We start from the raw sequence: 18,602 nt of genomic DNA, 5'->3' as shown, positions 1-18,602 counted from the left end.
TACCTATGTTATATGACATCTCTTAATGTTATAACTGCACTTTCACAATTGCTATATTAACCGTCTTGCTTTCTCAAATTTGCTGGAAAATGCACCATTCGTCCACTTTTTTTTCAAAATTTTCCTGGGGGAAAACCCCCCGAACCACCTTAGGTTGTTCGATCTCGCTTGCTCGCTGTGGTGCAGTATGATAATAATATTACGCCTTACCATTTTCAAATGTCACCAGCCGCCACTGCTCCCCACCAGATTTCTCCCCACTGGAGGACAGACCACTGGATGGTCATATACCTGAAAAAGCTATCTCCCTAACTTACCGAAAACTCATTATCAACATGGAAGACACCCTGCTGTCACTACGAGAAAAATGGTCTGGAGATGGCATTGAATTAGATGATGAAAACTGGCAGACGGTGGTCTCTTCCCCCAAAACTGTTGCTATCTCGGCGTGTCTCCACCTGGTGCAGCTAAAGATACAACACAGAATTTACATAAGAGGTCCCCAATTGACACACATGGGTGGTCCGGTAGATGGGTCTTTTAGGAGGGGATGCACCCAAATGGGCACGTTCATGCACATAATATGGCACTGCGAACCAATCCAGGAATATTGGCGTAAGATGCACGAAGTAATGAGCGAAACAATAGGAGTCGAAATTAAGCCAAAAGCCCCTAGATGCCTCCTTAACATCTGGGAACCCACTGACCTCAACACACACACCACACAATGGGTCACACCCGGCTGCATGGGCGCCAAGAGGAACATCGCTCAGCTCTGGGGGGCCTCGCATATGCTCATGGTCACCGACTGGGAAAAAGACCTTGATTTGTGTATGTTGTGATGTGAAAAATGGGTTGTAAAGGCATGCATTGTAAAAGTATGCGTTGTAACGTCATACAACTGCACCCAAGCACAGATTTGTCAGTGAGCAAATGCTTGTGCACAGACCTATTTATGCATGCGCATCCAATTCTGCACATTAATAATTCTGTTTTGTGAACTTACCATTGATTAAAATCTGCTTTTTCCAGATCTGTGTTAAAAGAATTCTAATTTGGGCCTTCCGATCATATGTCTACAGTTGTCTTCCACTCAGTCGTGTTTTTGTACTTTAAAATAGAAATTCAAAACTACAAGTTCAAGAATGTAAAGCAAAACCAACGACTAGATGAACTACTCAGATCTGGCAAAGGACGTCTTCAGATCCCTGCATAAATACATAAGAATGCCTGAAGGGATTGTTCAGAGTTCCAGGTTAGTGGTAAATCATGTAAATTTCGTGTACAGTGAAGCAAAACTTTGGAATAATTTATGTAATTACTGCAAAAACAAGAATTTCATAATACACATTTAGGAGCAACACGGAGGGAAAGTCATCCGATATGGTGCGACTCAGAGAGAGAAAAACACATATTCGATGCCAAAAACCCCCGCACCCCCCCACCCCCTCCTTCACATTTCCTGTAGATATCAAGCCACTTAAATAGGCGCTGCCAGGTTAGCACAGCAGTTTCGCCAGGACTTCCAGGGAGCGGAGAGGTTCCCTTTCTAGGCTGTCTGCTGAAAGAAGGGAGCGAGGATGAATTTGAAAATCATTCTCATCCTGCTCGCCCTCGCCTTGGCCACCATCTTGGCACTGGTGTGTGTCCTGCTGTCTGGGTCCAAGTCCGGCACGTGCGCCCCTGCACCAAAGAGCGACCTCTGGGACAAGCACGATGACAAGAGCCTGGTCTTCTCGGACCTGAGCCTCGCGGAGCTCTCCCAAGTCATGGAATACCTCCAGAGGAGCCTGGGGCCTGACCTCCTGGACTGTACCAAAGCGGATCCGGGGGAGAACTGCCTTTACTTCATTGATCGTCAGCTCCCAAAAAAGGATCAGACCCTAAGGTTCCTGGATGGTGGAGGGCAGGCGCCCGCGAGAGAGGCTTTGGCTGTGGTTTTCTTTGGGGGCCAACCGATGCCCAACGTTACAGAATTTATTGTGGGCCCGCTCCCAAACCCAACCTACCACAGGGATGTTACCCTGGAGAAATACAAAGAAGGCCTCCCCTACCACCGGAGACAAGTGACTGGCAAAGAGTACACTCTAGTTTACAAATTCATCGGGCAAAAGGTGGACGCCGTGGCACCACTCTTTTTCAAGGAGGTCTTGGGTGTCCACGGTGCCAAGGATTTGGCTTTTTTGACCACAGCACCCAGAGGTTTTAAATCTGGAGACAGAAACACTTGGTTTGTCTTTTTCCAGGACACACCTGGCAGCGGATTTTTCATCCATCCCGTAGGCCTGGAGGTTCTGGTGAACCACAAGAGTTTGAACACATCTGAGTGGACCGTGGACAAGACGTTCTACAATGGCCAGTACTACAACACCATGGAAGAGCTGGAGACTCAGTACAAGGCTGGCAAGGTGAAAGCAGCCAAAATCACTAAATTACCTCCTGGGGAAGAAACTGGTTCCCTTAAAACCAGATCAAGAATGATGGCTGCTGTGCCATTTCAATATGAACCCAAAGGGGCACGATACAGTGTCAAGAACAACGAGGTGCTCTTCCAGTCTTGGAGATTTGCTTTCGGCCTTAGTGTAAACTCAGGGATGCGTCTCTTTGACATTAGATTTAATGGGGAAAGGATTGTCTATGAACTTAGCGTCCAGGAGGCCATCTCGTTGTATGGTTCAAATGCGCCAGGTGGAATGATGACCCGATACACGGATAGTAGCTTTGGTATTGGGAGATTCGCCTTTCAGCTCGTCAAGGGCGTTGACTGCCCCTACTTAGCTACCTATATTGACTCACACTATTTCATCGATGAGGCTAAGCCAGCTGCAAACTTAAATTCCATCTGCATTTTTGAACACAATACTGCCTTGCCCTTGAGACGACACTATTCCAATTTCTACTCTAATTATTATGGAGGTCTTCCGAACACAGCCCTTGTCATCAGGACTGTCTCTACCGTGGGTAACTACGACTATGTTTTTGATTTTCTCTTCTACCCAAGCGGAACTATTGAGTCGCGAGTCCACGCCACTGGGTACATATCCTCCTCGTTTTACTTTGCCGATGGCAATGACTATGGGAACCGAGTCGCAGATCACACCTTGGGGACAATTCATAACCATTTTATCAACTATAAAGCAGACTTGGATGTAGCAGGTACGTCTATCCACATGTAATGGTGAGTAGGACGTAACAAGTTAGGATCTTTAGGGTGAGGAAATTATTCCTTAGGAAAAGTAATTTGTTGCGTAGATCCCCTCTCTCCTGACCCCTATCTTCCAATAGGGTGGGAAGCTCCAGTGCTTCCAATCTATGTGATATGCCCATGCCCATGTGTGTGTCAGAGTGCCATGTTCCTGTTACACTGTCCTCATTATTCTGTGGTTTTTTCTAGCAGAGATGAGGCTTTCTTGGAAGAGCTTAAAAGCAGTAAAATGTTTATTGAGTGCCTCTTTCAAACTTGTGATATGTTAGGCAAGTTATAAGAAATAATAATGTAAAATTCACAGTTTGGCTCAAGATTGCTTCTGGGACTATACCCTCAAGCGTACCTGATGGAAGTCAGACTTTTTTTGCTCGCTTGGGGCAATTTGGGTATTCACACACCACTGCTTTTAAAGTTCACTAGCTGCCACCTGTGTCTTGTGAGAGTTCTGTGAATGTCCCACTTCTCTGCAGGGCATTAATGCAGCTCCACACATCTCTTAGTACTGGATTTCAGTGTAATATACAAGACAAAACGTAAACATTGAGAAAGTGTAGGATGTCTTGCAAATTAAATAGTTTTCCATCGTGCAGGATAGTACACAGGTGTGGGCCTACGTGTTGCATTGTGGCAGAGTGCATGTAGTAGGGATATATTGTAATATATTTTCCTTTCTTGGTTGACATTAAGTGGTTGTAAAGGGCACTTCATTTTCCAATCAGCACATCAGCTGCTTTAGAGAAACAGTTCAGTGCGCTATAGTGACTCTTATTTGCATCAATAATCCATTAGTTCCCCCTTAGAATTGCTTGTAGCACCTATGGCATTTTAACTCATTTAGATAACAATTTCTGCGGTAAAATATCCCATTTGTTCTACATTAAAATAAATTCAATCGGGAAGAACCTCTTCTCTGCTTAGTTACTTTATGGAACGTGTGACTGTTATGCAAACTTTTGACAGGGCTGCTTTGGGTTCCCAGTCTGGCTCAGATAAGTATATTTGGTAGGACACTGTGTGGCCTAGAGCGTATACACGAGACTCTGCAGAAAGCATAGCTCGCAAACAAGGAGCTGTGGTTGCCTCGCCCTTGTTCCGAGGACCTCGGTTTGCAGCTCGTGCAGTAACTCCAGAGAATTCATGATTTCAGGGTAGGCTCTCTAGCCACTGGGAAGTCTCTAAAACACGTGCATCTCTATGCTCTGCAGTCTGCACCAGTGCACACGTTCGTGTCTCGACCCCTTGTGTTTTCACACTCTCCCCTTCAAGTGTGCTTTATACCATCCCTCACCATGATACACTATCACATTCGTCAGGACCTTACTTTTCCTGGTAATTCTGTGAATGTGAATGAAATATGCTTTTATTTTTGTGCACCAAACTAGCATAGATGGGATACATTTTGGATTTCAAGTTTGATGTTTTCCCTGTCAGGCAAGAGCGTAAGACGCCACTGCAAACCCCTGGAGATTTGGGATCCTTCCCGTTCAGGAACCCCCTCTGTCGTCAAAAAGCTTATGAACTTCTGCAAGATACAGGAGTCCCGGGGCCCCTCATCACATTCTGCAGGGTAGGGGGGAGGCTTGAGTGGGTGGGGGGGGGGAGTGCGGACTTGAGGGCGGTGCAACCAGTGCCCCCCGCACCAGGCACCAAGCTCGGGGAGGCACCATTTGCACTCTCGTGATAGGGGAGGATGGGGAAGACAGGTCCGTCATGACAGACGAGGCAGGAGCAGCCCGCAGACATCTTTGAGAGCCCAGCCCAGCAATTGACAGGAGGGAATAAAAAAGGCAAGATAACACTGGGGGATAATGTACTTACTAGAGAGATCTGTGTTATATCCAGTCACAGTTTTCACTCATCATAAAGTAGCCCAGAGGGTTATTTTGCCTGCTGCAAGCATAGCATGTTACATGCAGGTCGCAGATGTGTATGTTATGTAGATATTCAGTGGGTACTGCTTTTGACAAAAAGATCCTTTTATTTCTTGCAGTTCATAAGCTATTATAATATAGCACATTGAACTATGAACCTCAAATCGCATTATTTCTCCTCAATTTTTCATTATTCTAAGGTTGCTAAAAAAGGGCTCCCTCGGGTAGTAATGTAAAGCGCTCAGACACCCAACAATGGAATGAGTTGCGCTGTACAAAAAAATAATAAATGTGGGAGAGGGGCTATGAGAGATGAGGAGCTCTGCTGGAGGTGCTAGTGCGGGAATTCGTTGAGAAGGAGGTCATGAGTGGTGCCAACTAAGCTTGGCGCACCGCTAAGACAGCCCTGCGGGCCACATCATTGTGTTGTATGCCACCACTGTCAGGTGTGACTATCTGAGCCAGTTCTATTTTTTTGCAACTCAAAATTGCAAGTACAAGAATGCAAATGAAAGGGCGAGATTTTGATCGATACCTTATATCTATTGATCCAAACCTCGATCTGGTCGACTGAACCTTTGTTGCCTGTCTTGGAGGATGCAAGTGCCCCTGTACCAAACCAGCTCACCCAAAGAAAAGGACTCTGCTCCCAAAGATCACAAACAACTTCTAGCTTTCAAAAGTTTATTGTAAAGATATGATAAGCTGCAAATACAGACATCTCAGAATGAGATTCACGAGATACACAGGTCCAATTACATACATGTGCTCTCGGAAAGCCCTCAGACGAGCAACAGAAATCACTAACACAAGTTCTAAAAATAATAAAGCTATCAGCATAGACGCATATCTCTCCTTCATTTAGGTTGGAGTAAAACGCAAAGGTTAGGCTGTCCCTACCCTGCTCTAGATGGTATCCCTACTTAACCAAAACCCCACCTAACAAAGGTGTCAGCAGTGAATGACCCCCAAGGGAAGTCACCCACTCTAAGTCTCTTGGTGAAAACCTATAGTTCTCCAGTCATGACCCCTCTCTGCCTACCCATCCGCTCTCTAAAGGGTCCTCAGGTCTCTGCTCTAACTCCACCCAGGGGTGCTGTCCCTAATACAAAACAGTCAACAACTTTTGAGACGCCCCTTGCGAGACGCCTCTCACGTGGTGTAGCTTCTGGCTTTTTCCATGATGCTTTGTATTGGGCCTCATACGTTAGAGTTGACCTTGCTTCTCAGACTCTTCTCCGGCCCGCTGATACCCCTCAAACATTCCGGAACCCTCCTCCATGTCTGGGCCGTCTACTGAACAGACCTCTATTCATTCATTTATAATTGGATTCCCCCTTTCCCTTTGCAGACAGATATCTGTAGCCAAGAACCCAACTCTCATAGACTTCCAAAAAGGCCTGCAACATTTCTTGGCCCAGACATGTACGTGTAAAGCAATGTTAAAACATTTCAGGCCTACTATATTTTCCACAATGATTATAGCATTCAACTTCTTCATTAATTAAAGCATGTTAATATTCTTATTCTATTATTCAATAAACAGTAAATATCTCTATAAATCATGGCCTATTTAATGCGATGACCAAAACAATAATACAATCTGTGTCGTGAAAAGAACCACCTTCCCTTTTAGCTCTGGCCCTGAGGCCTACCACATTATGCGTTTAAACACATACCATCTTACATTTTAACAGCTACACGACATGGATTCAGAAATAATCACGTCTAATAAAGTCATATAATGTCACACATTTCTGTATTAGTTCCACTTCTACTTAAATCCCTACATTAGCTATACATTTAGAATATAATTGCAGATACTATTAGCACTCATGGCATTTCTCCTCATGATTTGTGCTTACTACTGGTAAGTGTGATGTACTCATACATTTAAGTCAATTTGCGCTCTCTCAGTTCCCCCCTTTGATGACCTCTCGGGGTCATCACTAACATTTAAACTGCAGTTATTGCTGGCATTCTCTGCGCTTCCAGAGCCCTCAGGCTCCTGTACTGATTATCTTGTATGGCAGCCAATCTCTGCAGCTGTTCTCTTTGGGCCCTTTCTGACCTTCTTGCTCTGTACCATTTGAATACCCTCACCAATCCCCACAATATAATCCCACAGATCAATATTATGATGATAGGCTTTAGGATATACCAAACAAAGCTTTTGCCTAAGGTGGAAAACCACCCTCCAACTGTACTCATTCCGTGGCCCACCTTTTCCCAGACATTTTCTCTACTCAAATCTTCGATCTCTTTGTGAATATTAGTTATGTTCCTAATAACTTTTTCAAGGGGTTTTGAATTGTCTGGAATGTAAGTGCAACATTCCTGGACCTTCAAAGCCTTACAGACTCCGCCCTCTTTTGCTAGTAGGACATCTAATGCAAGACGGTTCTGAAGAACCATAGCCCTTATCGATTGCATCTCTCCTTCTACCAGCATTAAGGACTGAGCAGTGCTGGCAGACAACCTGTCGACAACTGTTGCCAGTCGTCTAATTTTAACATCATTAAGGATTACTCCCAAAAGAGGGAACATAGCTCCAAAGACATCTCCAACCATTTCTGCATCGCCTACATCCCTCCTTCCCCTCGATGATGTCTTGCCCTCAATGATCACTAAGTCTTGTGCATGATATATTTTGGGGAAGACAATTGCCAAATAACATGATCCATACCAGTTGTCAGGTAGTCTCACATAAGCATTTCTTCCACATACAAAATACACATTTGGAATCACTTGCATTCCCTTCAGGAAATCCTTGGTATAGTACTCTATATTGAAAGCATGCTCACAGTCAACTTCACCCACGTATACATTTTCATAATACGTTTTGGCTCGGTGAAGACATAGCTTTCCTCTCTGCGTTTTATCTAAAGCTATTGGACCACTACTACCCTTTCTCTTGTGTGCCTTCTCTTCCTCGGTCCAATCTGTTTTCCATTGTCCTGATTTTTTCAAAATCTTTTGTCTCCTGTAACGATCATCCACCTGCCCTATGAACTTCTTCTCGACTTCTGACACCTTGCATGTCAGGTTATTTCTACGGGCATGTGAAGTATCTAAAGTAATCCAAGGAATGAAGAACTTGGCCAATCTGTCTTCACTCTTCCAGTAGTCCCATTTGTTCATCTGCTTATAATTTGGGACTTCTGGCAACACTGAATCATAATTGGAGAAATAGTATTCAAAACTATCTCTCTCATAAAATATACTAAGCAATAAGCTACATGTAATGCCATATGTCAGAGGGAGGTGATGGTATCTGATTCCTTCATCTACAGACGCCGGCAACTGCATGCAGACGTAGCAATCCTTAACCTCCATGGCATCCACGTATTCATATAAAAGTTTAGCATAAGCATTTGACCTAAAGTCTCCTTGGGACTCATCTACGTGTAATCTGCGGGCTTCTGCAGCTAATAACGCTTTCTCTTGAGTGTTTTCCCTTTTCTCACCAGCAACAGTAGGTGTAAGCGTTTCTACAGAATTCACATCAATTACCTTTACCTCTTCCTCATGTCCCTTTACATAAGAAATTGTTACCACTAAAGCTATTAATATTATCACTCCTACTATTAGTGTACCTATTATACATTTAGCTCTGCGGTTCTGGGTGCCGGCCTCCATTTCGTCAGACAATATGGCTCTCTCTTATCTTAGCAAAAAGTTCTTTTCCTCTCGTTCCTTTACAGTCTCCTTTTAATCCTTTTGTCTTTTGAATCCACACAACTGGAGGCTGACAACCTTCTTCGCAAAAGTCCTTTAACAGTTCAATAAAGACAACCCTAGCCCTTCTCCATCAACTCAAGGGACGTTCCCTAAAATTCTCTGCTTCCTGGGCGCTAGGTAATCTTCTTTTTCTGCTTGCTCTATTTACAAAGTCCTTTAACAGTCTACTATCAGGTTTGTGGTTGCAGCTTCAATAGCATAGTTCAGTATTTCCAAACGAAGATTGTGCTCTTCATGTGCTGTTATCGTTGTACCAAAGTCGGGGAATTGCAATTCTGAAAGGAACATGTGTTTTAACTTGCTGAGGCGGGGAGGTCTGGGGAGCATGAATGTTAGTGACCCTTCTTGTTCGACTCCGGGTACCAACAGTCGTATTTCCACGGTGATAATGGGCTCAGAACTGGACACCACCACCGCTCGGATCCTCCCTGTCTCCGGTTTCACAGACATTTGTCGCCAGATATGTCCACTCAGGTGTGGAGTATCTTCTGTTAGGCACACGCACTCTTCTTGACCTTCTTCGGTCCGGTGCTTCAGCGCCCTGAGCACCTTCTTCTGGGTCTGAGTCTTCTGATATCGGAGGAAGGGTTACCTCTGGAGTTGACCTCAGGCTAGAGCTCCTTCTTTGCGGCCAATTAGCTTCTCCACGTGCCCTTCTACTCCTTCTCCTTCTTGTCTGTTCTCGCTCTCTCTCAGACCTGTCAGGGTCTGACTCGTACTCCCAGCTACTTCCTCCTTCTGTAGCGTCGTCTGTTTCGCTGTTGTACTGACCGTCCTCAGCTTGGTCAGACTCGTTCCCTGCTTCCGCTGGCACCTCTACAGCTTGGCTAGCCCCCTCTATGGCTTCTCGGTCCTCTGCTGGACGTCTATCCGAGAGAGGAGCTGTTTCTTCCAGAGGTGCTGGAACCCTTCGCGTATGTGACGCGTGGATCCAATTGGGCAGGCCTCCCACCTTCACAGCTGTGTTCGTGATCAGGATGACCTGGAAGGGCCCACGCCAACGAATATCCAAACAGCTTCTTCTCACATGTTTCTTCACCAGGACCCAGTCCCCAGGGTACAGGTCATGGCAAGGGCCCTGGCACGCTGGAACCTCAGCAGCCTGCACCTGAAGGGACACAGAACGAATGGCGTCAGACAGCCCCTTACAATAGTCCAGGATCATATCATCTGTGATATTTAACAGTGCAGTAGCTGGGACAGATGGCAGCCTCATTGCTCTCCCCATTAACACCTCATGTGGTGATAACCCCGTTCTTCTGTCTGGGGTACTACGAAGGCTCATGAGAACCAATGGCAGGGCATCAGGCCAACTCAGGGTCGTTGAGGAACAAACTTTTGCTATTCTGGCCTTGATTGTGCCATTGATCTGCTCCACAATTCCTGAGGCTTCTGGTCGGTAACTGCAATGCAACTTCTGGTCAATATTTAGCGCTACACAAACCATCTTCACAAGCTCGCTGTTAAAATGTGTTCCCCTATCTGATTCCAAAAAGGCCGGCACCCCGAAGCGCGGAATGATTTCCCTAAGCAGAAACTTGGCCACTGTGAGGGTGTCGCACCTACGTGTAGGGTATGCCTCAACCCATCTGGAGAACACACAAACAATCACCAGGACATAGCGGAGGCGGTTGCACCTTGGCATTTCAATGAAATCTATCTGCATTCGATTGAATGGACCTCCAGACCTTCCTATGTGACTTAGTGCAACTGGTGTTCTTTTCCCTACGTTCAGCTGCTGGCAGGTCACACAACGCTGGCACACTGCTTCTGCTGCTATTCTAAACTTAGGATTGTACCAAGTTTGTCTAAACACTCTCAGCATAGCATCTCTCCCTAAGTGTACGGGACCATGTATGAGTCTAGCCATTGGACTCACCATCTCATTGGGCAACACTGCTCTGCCGTCTGCTGAGACCCAAAAATGGGTCTCACCCATTACACATCCTGCCTTTTCCCATGTTTCTTTTTCAGAATCAGGAGCATTTTCTTGCATGGTTGACAGTTCATCCCAAGTATCAACAGTTTCCAGTATCATGGCTAATTCAGTTCTTACATTTATTCCACCCACTTCCACCTCTGTGAAAGAGTAACCTTGTTCTGCGCAATACCGCGCAACTTCATCAGCATATCTATTGCCTTTCGAAACAAAGTCCTCATTTCTGGTATGTGCGGTGCACTTTACAACTGCGATACCTGCTGGGCATTGCAACGCCTCTAACAACAGGCGCACAAACTCTCCATTGCGAATGGGAGAGCCTGAAGAGGTCATGAACCCTCTTTGAGACCATAACTGCCCGTAATCATGAACTACCCCATAACCATATTGGCTGTCGGTGTATATGGTGACTCGAATTTGATTGCTTGCCAAGCAAGCACGTGTCAGGGCAATAATCTCGGCTACCTGAGCGGAGTGTACTCCTTCCAGGCACCCAGCTTCCACAACTCCAGTAATTGTACATACAGCATAAGCTGCTCTCAACTGCCCAACTTCGTCTCTTACACATGAGCCATCGACAAAGAAAATTTCATCTGGGTCAGTCAGTGGCTCATCTACGATGTCAGGTCTGGGTTTGGTGCATAGTTCAGTCACATCAAGGCAGTCATGGTCTGTATATTCATCATCATCTTCGATATCATTTGGAAGTGGCATCAAGGTAGCAGGGTTCAAAACAGAGCATCTCTTGAGGGTCACATTCTCTGCAGCAAGAATAACTTGCTCATAGCGCGTGAGCCTGCTGTTGGTCAGATGCTGTGTTTTGGTCCTGGTCATCAACAGTTCAACAGAATGGGGCACGCACACCTCTAACGGGTGCCCCATGACGATATTTTCACATCTCTCAATGCTGACACCCGTTGCAGCAACGGATTTGAGACATCCGGGCAACGCTGCGGCTACTGGGTCTAAAGTAGCCGAGAAATACGCAACTGGTCTACGGGCATTCCCATGGATTTGGACCAACACAGACAACGCGCAACCTTCTCTCTCACAACAGTAAAGAAAAAATTGTTTATTGTAATCAGGCATTCCCAATGCCGGAGCACGACACAGGTCCTCTCGCAGCTGTAGGAACGCCATCAAACAGTCTTTGTCCCATGGTACCGGATCGCTCACCTCCTTGTGCGTCAGTTTTTGCAAGGGCTTTGCTTTCAGTGAAAAGTTCACGATCCACTGTCGGCAATAACCCACCATCCCTAGGAACATCCTGACCTCTCTCTGTGTCTTAGGCGCATTCATTTTCATGATCGCCTCTATCCTGTCTGGTGACACCTTTCGTTTGCCTTTCTCTATTCTGTGTCCCAAGTACTGCACTTCTGTCAGGCAGTACTGCAATTTCCCCGGGGACACCTTGTGCCCATTAGCAGCTAGGTGATTTAACAAAGCAATGGAGTCCTCCCTGCAAGCTTCTTCTGTTTCTGACGCCACAAGGAGGTCGTCTATGTACTGGACCAGAACTGACTTCTGGGGCAGCACTAGACTTTCAAGATTTTTCTTCAAAAGCTGGTTAAAGATCGATGGGCTCTCTGTATACCCCTGAGGGATACGACACCATGTTAGGACGCGATTTTCCAGCTTAAATGCGAAAAGAAAATGGCTTTCTTCGTCCAGAGGGATCGAAAAGAAAGCCTGACAAAGATCGATCACAGTGAACCACTCAGCTTGGAATGGAATCTGAAACAGTATCACTGATGGATTCGGTACCACTGGACAACATGAAACGACTATGTTATTAATCTTTCGAAGGTCCTGCACTATCCGAAATTTCCCATTTGGTTTCTGCAGACCCATAATCGGGGAGTTGCATGGACTACCCACGATTTCTTTCAGTATTCCCTGTTTAATCATGGACTCGATCACGGGTTTTATGCCTGCAATCGTTTCTGGAGTCAATTTATATTGGGGTGTTCTTGGGAACTCAGCATGCGGTTTCACTACTATTTTCACTGGGTCCACCCCTTTGACCAATCCAATCTCCTCCCCAGTGAAATCCCATACTTCTGGTGCCACTGTCTCTCTCAAGTCCCAGGGGAGCTCGTCTACTGTCAAAGTAGGGTACAGCTCCACGCATATTCTTGAGTTTGCAACCTTGAAATCTGCGTCATCATCATTGGTCAATACCTCCACTCCCTGAGGTGTACAATATATAGTACAATTCAATTTACACAACAGATCTCTCCCTAGCAGACACACAGGACTTGAATCGCAAACCACAAACTGGTGCTCATCGCTGTATTTCCCTATTTTCACCTGTACCGGTTCTGTCAATTGGCTGGTTATTCTCCTGTTTGCGACCCCTACCACCTGTATGGTCTCTCCAGACATGGGCAGGTCTGGAACTGCAGCTGATCTGATCGTGGATCTAGTGGCTCCTGTGTCCACCAGAAATGTCGTGGGGCACCCTGCTACTTCTGCTTCCACATAGGGTCCCCTCTGGTCTACCTCCAAGGCTGCCCCGAGGGTGCAGTCTTCTCTTTCCACTCTCTGTCCGGTTAATGGGTCCACATAATAGCACTCTTCCCCTTCCACAAACAGGGGCATTTGTCTATAGGTCTTACCCATACTCCCTACTCGAGGAGGTTGCGGGAACTGGGCTCGGGGAGGAGCCCCCCCCCCTTTGAGCACCTTTCCTTGGTATGGCGTTACCCCTCTTGTAGGCGCGCTTTGGACCTCTTCCTCCTCTATCTCTTGCTCTCCTATCTCTACATTGTAGGGGCACTCGCGTTTCCAATGCCCCACCTCGTTACACTGGTGGCACCTAGTCGTTTTCTTCAAGGCAGCTATATCTATTCTGGGTCTAAAGGTGGAACTCTCCTCATTGCCCTTATTCTGACTGTACTGCTTCTTTCCTCCTGTACCTGTTCCTTGCTGCTGTTGCTGTTGTCCCCCCTTCCCTGCTGCCTGCATCTGTACCACCATCAACTTTTCCTTTAGTTTCTTAGCCTTGGAGTCTATCTCATCACAGCAATACCTGGCATATCTCAGTATTTCATCTAGGGGTTTACTTTGCCAACAAATCGAGTGTTGCTGAATCATTAAACTAATATCCGGTCTCAGTCCCAGGACGAACTTGGACACAAATTGCCCTATGTCTTTTGGATCCATTACATCCAAGCCGCTATACTGTTTAAACGCCTTCAGCAATCTCTCGTAATATTCGTGGACGGTCTCTTTGGGTTCCTGTCTTGTTCGGTCTATTCTGACCCAATCTATGTCTTGCATTGGCACTTTCTCTTTCAGCCAAGTCATCACTCTCTCGAATTTTGCCATCACAATCTCGGACGGCCCATTAGTCTTAGCATCTCTCTCTGGCTCCGTTGTGGGCCACTCAGCGCTAACCTTGCATGCTGTCCACAGATCTCCTGGTACTACAATGTCAAACAGCGTGTTCAGATCTATCCATAGGACTTTTGAGATTTTTACAAATCTCTCTACTTGCTTGTACCACTCCACTGGATTTTCCCGTAATTTGGGGAAGGAGGTGGTAAAAGCAGCTAAATCTCCCCTACTCCAAGGGACATGTACATAGTTCCCATTTGCGACTTCACGCAAAGGGTAAGCTTCTATTCCCTGCTGTCCTGGTGTCATACCAATCATGCTTCTCCTGCCGGTCCCTTTCTTGGACCACCTCTCTTCCCACTTATCTAGTGCCCTCCATGTCCTTATTCCAGTAATCAGTTCCCTTATGTGCGTTTTCAGCCCAATCGTTCTCCTCTCATCTAGGTCTCGATCTGTATAATGTAGCCTGTGGTTACCCTGTAATGCTTTGGTTCTTGACAAGTCCACCATATATTTGCCTGCTAGTTCGACTAACTTCTCATGGACTGCTCTCGCTTTTCGAGTAATGTCCTTTGCCATGTACAGTATTTCATCCTGTTCATACATTTCCATTCTTTCTAAAGGCAGGGTACCATCTACCATGTCATCCAGATCTGACCTTAAACTGGCGACATCGAGTCTCTTGGCTTTTATTTCAGCTCGCAATATGTCTTTCGAAGGGGGCTCACCGGTCTCCCTACCATCCCAACTTCGAGCTCTACGTTTGGGCTCGGGAGAGTTAATGGGTGGTCTCCCTTGTTCCCATCTCTCCAGGTCCCATGCTCGGCCATCCGATCTTGGAAGGTGATGGAACACGGGCCTGTTACCCCCACTCTCTCCTGCTTCTCTCCTCTCACCGCACACCTCTCTGTTGTTTTCCCTCTGGTCCCTACTCTCTCTTTGCCTAGTATCGCTCAGTATCCGATACGATCCTTCCTGGTTCCCCATATTCCCTGGGCTGCGCTCATTTCCGTCATCACAGGGACTATGGTGCGACCTCTCACAACTCCCATTCAGTTCTCTGGTGCCGGGCACACAGTGTGGACACTTAAAGCTGTTTCTGTACTCTTGCGCTCTCCTCTCCCCTTCACTGAGTATTGGGCGCGCCACCCCTTCACTCCCGGGGCCCCTGTTTTCCAAGTCTGTTCCATCTCCTCTTCGGGCCCAATGGGTGACTCCCCTACTCCCTCTACAGTCCCACTCCGGGCTGCTCTCCCCAGCCCCGCAGTGAGTCCGAGCTCGGCTGTCCTGACTTTCCCTTTCAGCTTCCGCAGCATTGATGCTCTTTTGAGCCTTCACTGCCTCATCCCACTGCTTCATGTACTCATTTAGCTCTTGAAAGGATTTTCGTCCAGATCCCCTCAGATCCATTGGCCATCTAGGGCCCCCAGGATCTCCTCCTGGGTCCCCTGCTGTGTGCATCGGGGTGCTCCACTCTCTCGGTATCGGCATCTGACTTGGGGAATTGATCGTATCGTTCCTTCTTGCCTTCTCTGCTCTTTCTCTTTCCTTCCGTACCCGTTCTTCCCCTTTTGCTCTCTCTTGGTCATATATCGATATTATAGGACCTATGGTAACAGGTACCTGTAGTGCATCTGGTAATGCGTAGGATGTGGCGCTTTCCGTTTCCGGCGCTCTTTGTACCACAAACCTCCCGACTACCTGTTGCACCTGACTAGGCTGGGACAGCTCTTTCTTTGCCTCAGGATCCCACTCTGAACTCGGAAGCGGTCTATGCTCTCCTGCATTGCCCCCCTTTTCTCCTTCAGTATGCTCGACCTCTCCCCCTGCTCTATTATACGGGGGTGGCCTGTCTGTCAATAATCTGTTTATCAGGCTGTCCTCTGTTTCGCTCTCATCATCTTCTTCTATGAGGCTTTTATTTACGGGCACCTCTAGCACTGGGTACAGTTTATTTATTTCCAGGTTATGCACTCTCCATCTTTTAGCATCCGCATCCCACCTGGCATCCTGTACTGCCCTTACCGATCGTTTCACCCTTTCTTGTCGTCTGTTCATATTCTTTTCATGCGCTGCCCTAATCCATGCTTCAAGAGCTTCAAACTGGGTCGGTCTAGGCAAGGGTCTCATTGAGGTCATGACTGATTTTAATCGATGTAACACCTCTAATCTGAACGTCCCGTACTTCGGGAACGTCAGTTCCTCATTTCCTTCAGTAATCTTACTCCACTCTGATATCCAAAGGATCGTATGCAACCCAACATTCACTGCCATGTAACGAGCTGGCGTACCCTCCGGCGGGGCTTCTTCCCCTTCATACGATCCCCGCTTCTCTTTTTTAAACACCTTTCTCAGCCATTTAAAACACTTCATAATTATGCGCACAATATCCAGCCTCGCTACTCTGTTTACTTCCTGATGACAATCCACCAATCCTGTCGCGGCTTTGCTAGCTTGGCCTATCGCAGCGCGGTCTTTTTCCGGTCAGCCAATCACGTCGCGACCCTGTCTGACGTTTTTGCTAGCTGGCCTATCACAGCGCGGTCTTTCTCCGGTCGGCCAATCACTGCGCGACACTACCTGACGTCACTTTTCTCCGCTTCGCAGCAGCACCCCTCCTTTCTCAACTCGTCTCCCGGTTATGCATGCGTCCCATTCATACACCGAAAAATGACTACTTCCGACCAAGCGGTCACTTCTCTCGACTGTACGTCCACAGTCTATCTGTAATTGTCAACACAACTGACGAAATGTCTCTCTGATAGGTTGCTTACACACACAGTAACTTCCGACCTGCGTCCGTTACTCACGCACTCACTCTTACGTTCCCCCTATCTCGGTCTCTCGGGTGATCAATGGTACCTCATGACCCCCTTCACACTAGTTGACAATTACTCTGGGTGTCCGATACACCCGAACCACTTAAGCTCTCCTTGAACTTAAGATTTCCACCGGTTGCGCGCGCTCACAACCTGTTCCACAGTCACTCTACAGACATTCAACTCCGCCAGACATTACAACATAGATACAATACAAAACACCGCAATCTAACACGCATAACCCTTTATACTCACTCTCGACCGATACTGCTGCTTTTTCTGTCTCACGTCATCCGGATCTTCTTCAACGGGCTGTTCTTCCGATCGTCGATCTCTAGGGGCCTTGGGGTAAGCTAACCTGGCCTAGGTCACCGTCCTCAAGAAGGCAACCATCCTCTATAGCTACCAACTGAAAGGGCGAGATTTTGATCGATACCTTATATCTATTGATCCAAACCTCGATCTGGTCGACTGAACCTTTGTTGCCTGTCTTGGAGGATGCAAGTGCCCCTGTACCAAACCAGCTCACCCAAAGAAAAGGACTCTGCTCCCAAAGATCACAAACAACTTCTAGCTTTCAAAAGTTTATTGTAAAGATATGATAAGCTGCAAATACAGACATCTCAGAATGAGATTCACGAGATACACAGGTCCAATTACATACATGTGCTCTCGGAAAGCCCTCAGACGAGCAACAGAAATCACTAACACAAGTTCTAAAAATAATAAAGCTATCAGCATAGACGCATATCTCTCCTTCATTTAGGTTGGAGTAAAACGCAAAGGTTAGGCTGTCCCTACCCTGCTCTAGATGGTATCCCTACTTAACCAAAACCCCACCTAACAAAGGTGTCAGCAGTGAATGACCCCCAAGGGAAGTCACCCACTCTAAGTCTCTTGGTGAAAACCTATAGTTCTCCAGTCATGACCCCTCTCTGCCTACCCATCCGCTCTCTAAAGGGTCCTCAGGTCTCTGCTCTAACTCCACCCAGGGGTGCTGTCCCTAATACAAAACAGTCAACAACTTTTGAGACGCCCCTTGCGAGACGCCTCTCACGTGGTGTAGCTTCTGGCTTTTTCCATGATGCTTTGTATTGGGCCTCATACGTTAGAGTTGACCTTGCTTCTCAGACTCTTCTCCGGCCCGCTGATACCCCTCAAACATTCCGGAACCCTCCTCCATGTCTGGGCCGTCTACTGAACAGACCTCTATTCATTCATTTATAATTGGATTCCCCCTTTCCCTTTGCAGACAGATATCTGTAGCCAAGAACCCAACTCTCATAGACTTCCAAAAAGGCCTGCAACATTTCTTGGCCCAGACATGTACGTGTAAAGCAATGTTAAAACATTTCAGGCCTACTATATTTTCCACAATGATTATAGCATTCAACTTCTTCATTAATTAAAGCATGTTAATATTCTTATTCTATTATTCAATAAACAGTAAATATCTCTATAAATCATGGCCTATTTAATGCGATGACCAAAACAATAATACAATCTGTGTCGTGAAAAGAACCACCTTCCCTTTTAGCTCTGGCCCTGAGGCCTACCACATTATGCGTTTAAACACATACCATCTTACATTTTAACAGCTACACGACATGGATTCAGAAATAATCACGTCTAATAAAGTCATATAATGTCACACATTTCTGTATTAGTTCCACTTCTACTTAAAT

The 18,602-nt window shown here is 46.5% G+C and overlaps 1 protein-coding gene across 1 annotated transcript in view; it reads left to right on the top strand.

Annotated features, from left to right (window-relative positions):
* The first annotated feature begins 1,525 nt into the window (after positions 1-1,525).
* The window catches only part of LOC144755937 (amine oxidase [copper-containing] 3-like), a 367,151-nt gene continuing 350,074 nt past the window's right edge, over positions 1,526-18,602 (top strand). The window contains exon 1 of the mRNA XM_078645346.1: positions 1,526-3,156. Coding sequence (XP_078501472.1) covers positions 1,581-3,156 — 1,576 coding nt within the window. The 5' untranslated portion in view covers positions 1,526-1,580. The remainder of the gene's footprint in view (positions 3,157-18,602) is intronic.

This window comes from Lissotriton helveticus, chromosome 5_1 (genome assembly GCF_964261635.1).
Source record: "Lissotriton helveticus chromosome 5_1, aLisHel1.1, whole genome shotgun sequence".
Classification (NCBI taxonomy): Eukaryota; Metazoa; Chordata; class Amphibia; order Caudata; family Salamandridae; genus Lissotriton; species Lissotriton helveticus.
This window is presented reverse-complemented; position numbering and strand designations above follow the sequence as displayed.